Genomic DNA, 9,900 nt, shown 5'->3' on the forward strand with positions numbered 1-9,900 from the left:
TTCACAGTTTGTTTGTTTGAAACCGCGTTGCTGTTCCACAGCTGTGCCGATGTTGGTTCAGTATTCAGATGGGTGCGTTGTGATTCAGGTGAGCAAGATGTGGAGCATATAATCTGATGTTGTTCACGTGTGTGTGTGGGGGGGGGGTGTCAGGTGTGAGATCTTGTCCATATCTATGAGGCAGAATGAAGAAGGGTTTTGATTAGTCGGCAGGTTAAAGCGGAGGTATTCGTAGTTGGTGCCTGTTGCACATTGTCAAAATACCCAGGCTAGTGCAATATTATCCTGTGATATGAATGGCGAAGACAATAGTAGTGACTAATGATGTTTGACAACGACTATGATTAATGTGTCCTGCGCTTTGGTGCAAAATTCCCAAGTAGTTAAAAACAAATTCTGCTGAATGCAGTGGCTGCTGCCTACACAAAATTGCTGTGTACTTGCCTTTTAAAGCGATGCAGTGTGCACACTCCTGCCTGTGCTCCAGAAATTCTCGTCTGCCCTGTAGAGTCGATGTACTTGCGCTTTTCAAATCATTTTCCACACCTAACGTCTAACCTGCTCCCTCTTTTCTGCTTTCTCTTTGTTTTTTTACAGTGCGGCAAAGGAGCAGAGAACTTTGACAAGTTCTTCACACGCACCCAGCCCCAGCTCACACCGCCAGATGAGCTGGTTATTGCCAACATTGACCAGGCCGAGTTCGCAGGGTTCTCTTTCATCAACCCACAGTTTGTACACCCGTCGCTCAACAACAGCGAATGAGAAGGATGGGAAAACCTCTGTGAGGAACCTTTCTGCTCATTGCTACCCATTCAAACCAACCACCCACCTAACATCTGACTACGATTCGATCCTAATGTGTTGGTGTTATTCCTAAGCAGGATTCTAGGGCATGCACATTTTGCCAGTATATATTATGGATTGGAAAGGCTGTATTTGTCTACAATTTAAGAAATGTATTTCTCTGCTTATAAATCTCAATGGACTAAAGTTATATTCTACAGAAATAATTGGCAGGTTGTAAATTGTATCTACTTGGATAATCACAGTATGGATATTATGCGATAACCTGAGAAGCACTCGTTAGGCAGTGTAGATGCTATAGCCAAATATGAAGGAGAGGCGGTGCAGGCGTTTAAACAGCACCTTGTTGTTCAATGTTTCCTGTATAATGTTTACAGTTTTTTTCTCCTTTGATTTCATGGTGGTGGTGTAACATGAAATGTTTTTACTAATTGATTCTAGCCAGTCTCAACTTCCAGTGTGTGTGTAGCAAGCCAACTGAAGGATTAACGGTGAGGTTCTAAAACATATGCAGCCTGTAAACTCATAGGTATCAAAGTGTTGCATCATTTTGGCAACAAGTTCACTTGGCTTTACTATTATCAGCCACTTTGACCTGATTGTGACACAATAATAGTGTAAGCTCCCAATCCCTTGTCCTTATTAAGGTTCAGCTTGTATACTTTCCTTGTCAATGATTTTGTGGACAGTATGGACACACAAGTTTAACAGTGGCAGTCTTATTAACCTACCTTGAAATCAAACAGTTTACAGTTTGTCATAGTCTAACACTTTTTAGAGTTAATCACTGTTTTGTCCCATGCTACAGCCACAGAGCTTCACATTGGTCTTAAATGTTGTAACAGAGACTGTAAAGAAACTTTCAATTGCTGAACACTGACATTTTGTATCAGTGTGCATTAACCATAAAATATTTTATTGAATACGGTGTCAGCAGCTCAAAAGCTGATAAAACACTGAAATTCGATACAAAAATTTGGTACCACATTTGAAATCCTTTCACATTGTGTTGCTGTAATGAGAACAAACATGTCTTTCATTTGGAGTCTAGGTAGCCATTATTAGTTAAATCAGTTTTTGTTTTGTTTTTGTTTTTTTTTACTGTTTTTACAGGTTTGATCTTACTCTCATACCGTATTTTTCCATTATAGCAGAATAATATTTTAATGTACCTAAAACTGGTGTGTATCTCATCTGTAAATAATTGCAAGTTCTTTAAAAAAGGAAAAGAAAGTATAGCAAGTTACAGTTTTATACCAACACCTGAATGTGCTTTTATTACATCAATTAGATAAGCCAATACTTGTATGTTAAAAGCCCAGTACAGATCAGCACTGTAACAGTTTCTTTAACAGAGTCCACATTTAGAAAGTTGTGAAACATTTCTTCTACTCTTTGTCTGAATTATATAAAATTCTTCTTTTTTAAAAAGATAATTTCGAGCGATTTTGACTGCAAATTGTGTGTTGATTGGATACACGTCTGGCTGTTGACCGTCCCTTCGTATCTGCATGCTGTTGGTAGGCATCATTCATGCACGTGATACGTTATGGTAAATGCTGCATGCTAAAAAAGTACGAAACTCCAAAGAATAACAATGTCACAGTAATCAAAATCGTGGTTTACAGTAAGATCCACTCCTTATAATCTTTAATGTTTTTACTGGTTTCTTAAAGAATGGTGACCGTGATTAGCTTAACTATATGCTGGCTAAAAAAAATCCTTCTGATAGCACTTCACTCTGGAACAAGTTGTCAAAATGTTAGTAGTAATGTCTCAAACTGCTCCTGCTTGCTCTGATTCTGTATGCGCTGTTTAGTACAAACTGTATTTTTTTTTTTCTCAAAAATGCACTATTTCCATCTCAATTCGCCCACACAGCTCCAAACAAACCCACATTCAGCTTGTTTGTAGGTCTTGCCTTTTGAGTGTTAAACAGTCAAAAGATTAGATAGTAAAAACAACTCGCTCCTTTCTCTTCTTTTACACCTTTTCCTTTACCTCAATCGAAAATGTCATAAAGTCAGGAAAAAAGGTTAAGGATAATCTGTAGGGACTTAAGAGAAACAACAGTGGTGCTAGGAGAATGTGACCCCTACTTGCAGGCTGCTGACCTGGATGCAACCACAATGTTCCAAAACTCCACTAGCAGTTCATCTTAGAGAGACCACATCTGAAGTATGTAGGCTGTATAAATGTGGATAAACCAGTAAAAGGTGTTACTTCATTACCAAGGTTGGATTTATTCAATCCTATAGATTTAACATATTGTTGAAATCCCAAAACACATAATTGTATTAGGAGGTTTATGGACAACACAGCAGTGATTTGCAAGTGGTCTGCATCCCTTAGCAGCAATGTTGATTGTTAGCTTTTAAGATTTCTTTAGTAAAGGATTCTCTAGTATATTATATGCCAAAGTAGATAAGAAAGGAAGCAAGGACGCACTAAAAAACCTTTCCTTTGCAGTCAGAGAATTCGACCATCTGTTACTGTGGTTGCTGTTTAAATAACTGGTCAAAAGACAATTTCACCTAAAACCAGATTTAAGGTGGGCCGTTACACATCCCTGCCGATTATTATCGCTGCTTAACTGAGAAAACTAGCCAGCCGTCTCAGTCAAGACAGTGCAGATAGATTGGTAATTGTGAAAACAAGCTACAAGAACAACAGTGATTTGCCAAAAGAATGCAGATCACAGGATTTGAATGCTATAGAATAGACATTTATTATAAATGTAAATACATCTAGTAATAGCAGATAGACTTAAACTGCTTTTTAAATTCTTTCATGAGACCTAGTCGCTGTCACAGGGCTTAGATCAGTGCTGTCTTCTGTAGAAGCTTGATATACTGCATATATATTGTATAGATATATATATGCACGCGTATACACTTCATGTCCCCATGCTCCTTTTGCCTTTACCTAAGAGAATTTGGAACACAGAGTCCAGATCTTTGGTGAGTTTTGGCTTAGACGCTCTGATAATTGGTAGATCAGTGGGACCACGCGCTCTCTAGTGTCTCATGTATGTTTATTATAATCTTAATGTTGTGTTGTTGTTGCTTTTTTTTCCTTTTTGTTTTTTTGCGCTCATTTTTTGTTGTCAGTTTTATTTCTCTGGCATCTGCACAATTCAGGAATGTTTCAAAGGATGTATCTCAATATCATACTGCAAAGCTTATATCTAACTGATATAGATAGGATAGATATTGTTTGAATGTAACTGAACATAATATTTTGTCAATATTTTGGTCCGATCTCTCCTGGTTTGTTTCCCATCTTATACGGACATTTGCATGTGCCAAACCTGGAAAACACCGGAATTTGAAAATTGCAGCGTCGCACTAGCTGCGGTCACCAAAACAACTTTGTTTGGCAGCTTCTAAAGGCATACGCTGCTTGCTATACAGTCAGTTGGCCACATTACAGTAGCATGCTAACACGAGTATACCAGTGCACATTGTGTCAGTACACTTGACAATGCCAGTCGGTTTGATAATCAACTTATCCTGCACGTTGTTCCCTTTGGGCAGAACATTTCATTTGGTAGAGCGTTTGATATTCACAGTGAATTACAGAGAAATGAGAGAAAATATTCCTTGTACATACTCAGAGTTTGCTCAGCAGCAGTCTTGCCCTTGTCTAAACCTAACTTGCACCTCTGTATGTGACAAGTGCTGACTTAATAGCCTAGCTTCATCCCTTTAATAGAATCTCTGTTGACTTGCTGTGTTTTCAAAATGTCAAGTCACAGTCGGTGTGGGCATAAAGATTATTCCTCCCTTGTGTGCCTTTCCCAGCTTGTACACCTATACTGTACATATTCTTTTTACTCTTTGTCTACCACGCCCTAACCTGAAGTCTCTTTTCCATTTTTACTTCATATCACAACTCAGCGTCTCAGATCTTAATGTTAAATGTGTTTTCAAACTAGGTAATTAATAAAAATAATAATAATAATTCACATGAATGTAATTTTAAAGTTTTTTTGTCACTGTCACAATAACCTTTAAAACTGGATTCATCCTTGCGTGTCTCCTACATTTACCTCCCTGTGCCTATTTATGACTGTACAACATGGCGAATTAATTAATATTCTGTATCAAAAATATCAAAAGATGACTCTTGTTGATGGATGAGTGAAGAAAGAATGAACAGGTGATGAATTGGGTTAAGCGAAATGAATGACAGGAGAGATGATAATTGCTCGTTTTGAAGAACAACTCCCGTGCCTCATCATATTGAACCATCCCTCCTTTGTCCTCTCTTTGAATCAATCTGTAGTTCCTTCCTCAGTGCCTGGGCCATGTAAATCCATTTCCTCATTGATAGTATCCCCCACCTTTTAAATCCTAGGGTAGTGGTTATTGTATCACTTTGTGAGTCTGCGTGTGTCATCAAGACTAAATGTGGTCCTGGAGACACCTACTGTAGTGGGAACTACCACAACAGCAGGTCAACACAGTAACATCACAACTTTACAGGTGTGTAGTTGGGATCAAACGCAGTTGTGGTCTAAACCATGAGTTCTCAAAAAAAGATTGGGAGTAGGGGTGCAAGAGGCCCATGGACCCCGTCTGTTATCACGGCCCTATCAAACAGTCTTTTGTATTGTATATGTATTTGTTAATCACCATATGAAGCGTCATATTTGGTGTATAAACACAATATTTTCCTCTATGGGGCTAATCCTACAACTCCTTGGTGCTGCAGCTGGTTTGATCCCATCACAAGTTGGTCTCTAGTTTCTAGTTCACGCAATTGACTCAACAGAGACGGCATCAGCCCAAGACCTTTCAGGTTTCTCTGGGTTTGACTAATGCACCACAGGAAAGAAATTAGCCAAAATTATTTGTTCTTTTACATTTTTTACATGTCCTCAACTTTTTGAATTTAGTTAGGGTTAGGTTTAAAGATATGGTCATACAGCTGTGGTTTCAAGATTTTATTTAAATTTATAGATTTTAATTAGTCCTTCTGTCTGTCCTTTTCTGTGGATGAATCTGGTATGACGTCTTCTTTGTAGTTAGTCATCACTCTGCTGTTTCCTGCTCGCTGTGAATTAAGAGAGTTTAAAGTAAACTGTCCTCTTGGCCAAACAGAGCATAAGATCAGTGATGTGCAAGAATGCCTTATATCTTAATCCACAGTGTAACCAGTTCTCCCACTTTCCTCTGTTCAGTTATAAACTCTGAACCCCCCTGTCCTGTACATAAATGACTTAAATTAGATATCTACATAGACTGTAAAAGAAAGAACATATTGTATTTTGCAAATGGTGTATGTTTGTTATTTTTTCCCTTGTCAGCCTGAAACCTTTAAAATGAGTCTGAGCTACTTACCTTGTAATTGATTGTGTCATTTGTACCTAATGTATGATAATGCAAATAAAAAAAGCAAAATGAGGTCCATACTTACACAAGTGAATGTTTTTGTTACTGGCTTCTTTCAAACTTTGCATGAACTGTGTATTATTTCAAAATACAATGTATTGCTGGGGTTTAGTTTATGTTTCTCCTCAGCTGGAACACAAGCATGTTAGTCTATTTTGAGCAATGTGTCATTGGTGTCACATGACGTGTCACACACACATGCACACACACACACACATAAAATTGATACTGACCAATTGATACTGAGTGTTGGTGGTGAGTCTGTGGTTTAATTTTACTTTTAGATTTGTATCTTCTTTGTGTGTGTGTGTGTGTGTGTGTGTGTGTGTGTCCTGCAATGAAAGGCTGTGATTAATTTAATTATTTCTATGTGTTTTATTTGGCCATTAAGTTGGCAAAAAATTAATATAATAAGTCCGACATCTAATGTGCTGCAATACATATTTCTGAATTTTTACCTGCATTCATCCATTTAGCTTGAAATGTATTAGGATGATTATATTCTGCACAGATGGAGGACATGTGACTTTATTGAGCTGAAGTCCGGATGAAGGAAGAGGGTTGTTATTGATGGAAGACATAGTGTGGTAGTCACTGCTGTCATGGGTAATCAGGAGTGACTTAGACTGAAGAGCATTACAGGCATGTGCCACAGCTGAGGGACACCGCACGATCTTTAGATGTGGTGCAGATTAGGTTTTTGTTGCACCTGGGGCTTTACTTTTCAACCAGAAAGGGATTTATGTAGAGTCCATTAGCATGTTTGAGGACTACCCTGACATTTCAGAAGCATAGCATGATTGCCACCTAATCAAATACCTGTCAGAATATCAGATTTTTGTTTTCATGAAACACGCCAGCATCCATAGTGCTTACTGTTATAGAGTGTGATGTCATATTTGTTGTTTCTCACACACTAGCATATTTTCTCTAGTTTGACGTGACAAAGTAAGCTTGACATGCCTCTTTAGTGTAGTCTAAACAAAATGTAACATTTGACATGCACCTTGTGCCAATTTAAAGAAAGCAGCAAAACAAAAGAGAGTAACCATCTCAGTGGTCATTGTGAGCTAATCTAATTAGTCTTAGAAAGAAACAAAGACAAGTGAAAACAGGTTGCAAGCATTTCTTACTGCTGCCTCCATTATAGTATTGATCCCTGAACAGTTTTCCACTAATTTCTTTCAACCTTGACCAAGACAGAGGAGAATCCTTTGTCTTGTTAGTCGCAAAACTTGAGCTCATATTATTCTCAACCCACTTGATAGCTTTCATCCATCTTACTGAAATTTTTCTTAATCAGAGCCCATAATTACTATAGCTCGTTGCTGGCAGGCAGCCAGTGTCCTAAGTGGTGGCTTAGAGTAATAAGAAGAGGCTTGCCAGGATTTTACAACAAACTGAGGCTGGTTTTATTCAGTTTTCAATCCTTGCTCTACAGCTCTTGAATCTCATTGTTGAGCCCATCACACTGCAAATTTGACCTAAATATGACAACGTAAGTCTGAAAGGGAATCATTTCATTTTCTTTTCTTTAATATGACTTAAAGTCTATTAAATGAATCAAAATTGTATTTATTTATTCTGTCCTGGGTTGTAATAGAGAAAAGGACAATATTGTTTGGGCATGCAGGGTTTTGAGACAATGCCTAGCTGCCATCTGATTAGAAAAAGTCCTGCAGTATGTTTAGCGTTGGACCCAGCTGGTGTGTGAACTTTTGTTATGTTTCAGTCTATTGGTTTCTCTCATTCTCTATTTTACACACACACACACACACACACACACACACACACACATCAGAATAACTTAACCTGTTATGAAAGTTCTAGAGCTACTGTAAATGATATACTGTCATAGTTTTTATGAGAATTGCTCTAGCCTTAAGTAAAGCAGATACATTACTATTACTGCCTGATTAATGACTAAGAAAGAGTGCATTACAGAAGCTGGCTGATTTATGTTTGCTTTACATACATAAAAAATGAAGAATGAATGAAAAAGGGCGATGCTGAGCATTTCTGAATTCGGATTCTGTTTAAAAGCAGAAGAAAAAAAAAGAAATTATGCACTGTAATGATGAGACAAGTGAGATAGCCTTATTGAACAAGAAGAAATGGAAAATAGAAAGAGAAGGGGCCTGTCTGGCTTCCGGTAGAGCCAGAGAGTGGTTATGTACAAGGCCGAGTCAGAGCGCAGCTGATGACAGCTCATTGTTCACTCCTGTGATCAGTTGTGGTTGTTAGTCATCTGGCAGTGATTAGCATGCTTGTATATGACTGTATGCATATCCATGTATAGAGGCATTTTAGTGCTAAATTCAGTCTTAAAAGAACCCAACAGATTAGTGCTTCGCTACACTATCACATTAAAAATTATTACTGAATAAGCTTCATGAGTACATTGAATAAGTTTCATACTTTTTGAATTATTTTTAATCGATTGAAGCAATCACACAAAGCTCCTAATCTCATGTGGAAACACGTGCACAGACTATACAGTGCATCTGTTTTCAAGTACAAGTAGAAACAGATGTTACATAGATGAATGGAAATGAAAAAGAATTAAAGCCTGTTGAAGGCTCTTTTTTAAGACGCAACATGCAAAATTTTAAAAAATGTTTGCGTCTTAATGGAAATGTTAAGGTCAGATATGGGAAAACAACGAGGACACACAAATGTTCCCACTCACTCTCACTCAGTCATTTAGTTCTGAGTACAGCTATTAAAAGCTGGTAGCAAGCTATGCTGAAGGAATATAATTTTGAATTTTGCCTGGTGGTTTGATGAACATGATGGCCATTACAAGCATTGGATATAAACTCAGTTACCCATATGGATGATGTTGTACAGATGTTTTAGTATTCTTCATCAAAATCAAACAAACAAATAAACCGAAATGTAAATTCCAGTAATATCTTTTGGAAGAATGATGCTAACTCAGCTTATACATTCAATATACATACATTCAGCTTATACTTATAACTTATACATTTAATAAAAAAGGCTGATGGTGTTGTTCTGGCAGCATCTGCAAGCCCAACCTCTAACTGGAATATGTTTGGAAGGGTTGCTCATTTAATTAATTTAATTCAACTCAGTTTTATTAGTTGGTAAGTTAATATTGCATTGTAAAGACCCTACAGAGAAGTCCCAACAATCCTATGAGACCCCCTATGAGCAAGCACTTTGGCGACAGTGGGAAGGAAAAACTCCTGTTTAACAGAAAAACCTCGAGTGGGACCAGGCTCATCTGCCGGCGCTGGTTTGGGTTGGCAGGAGGACAAAAGAGGTGCTGTGGATGAGGGTCAGAGATTAATAATAACTCATAATTTAATAATTAAATACAGAGTGGTGGCACCCTTGATCTTTGGCCCTTCCCTGAGCCTGGTTCTGTCGGAGGTTTCTTCCCATTAAAAGGGAGTTTTTCCTTCCCACTGACGCCAAAATGCTTGCTCATAGGGGATTATATGATTGTTGGGTTTTTCTCTGTATGTATTATTGTAGGGTCTACCTTTTGTGATTTGGCGCTGTATATAAATAAAATTGAATTGAACTGAACTAAATTGAACTGAACCCTTAACATTGTTGTAAGTGACTTGCTGGCCTATAATCTGTCAAGATACCTTAAACATATCTCTCATGAAAGTCATTGTGATCCAGAGAGAGCATTCTTTACACAAGGTACAAGCTGTTTTGGGCG

The 9,900-nt window shown here is 37.9% G+C and overlaps 1 protein-coding gene across 3 annotated transcripts in view; it reads left to right on the top strand.

Moving 5' to 3' along the window:
• Positions 1 to 6,213, top strand: part of prkcaa (protein kinase C, alpha, a) — a 130,455-nt gene extending 124,242 nt beyond the window's left edge. For all 3 annotated transcript variants that reach the window (XM_025907858.1, XM_019359705.2, XM_019359706.2), the window contains one exon: positions 598 to 6,213. In XM_025907858.1, the coding sequence (XP_025763643.1) occupies positions 598 to 762 (165 nt within the window). In that variant the 3' untranslated portion in view covers positions 763 to 6,213. The remainder of the gene's footprint in view (positions 1 to 597) is intronic.
• Positions 6,214 to 9,900: the final 3,687 nt, after the last annotated feature.

Source organism: Oreochromis niloticus, linkage group LG6, assembly GCF_001858045.2.
Source record: "Oreochromis niloticus isolate F11D_XX linkage group LG6, O_niloticus_UMD_NMBU, whole genome shotgun sequence".
NCBI classification, from domain to species: Eukaryota; Metazoa; Chordata; class Actinopteri; order Cichliformes; family Cichlidae; genus Oreochromis; species Oreochromis niloticus.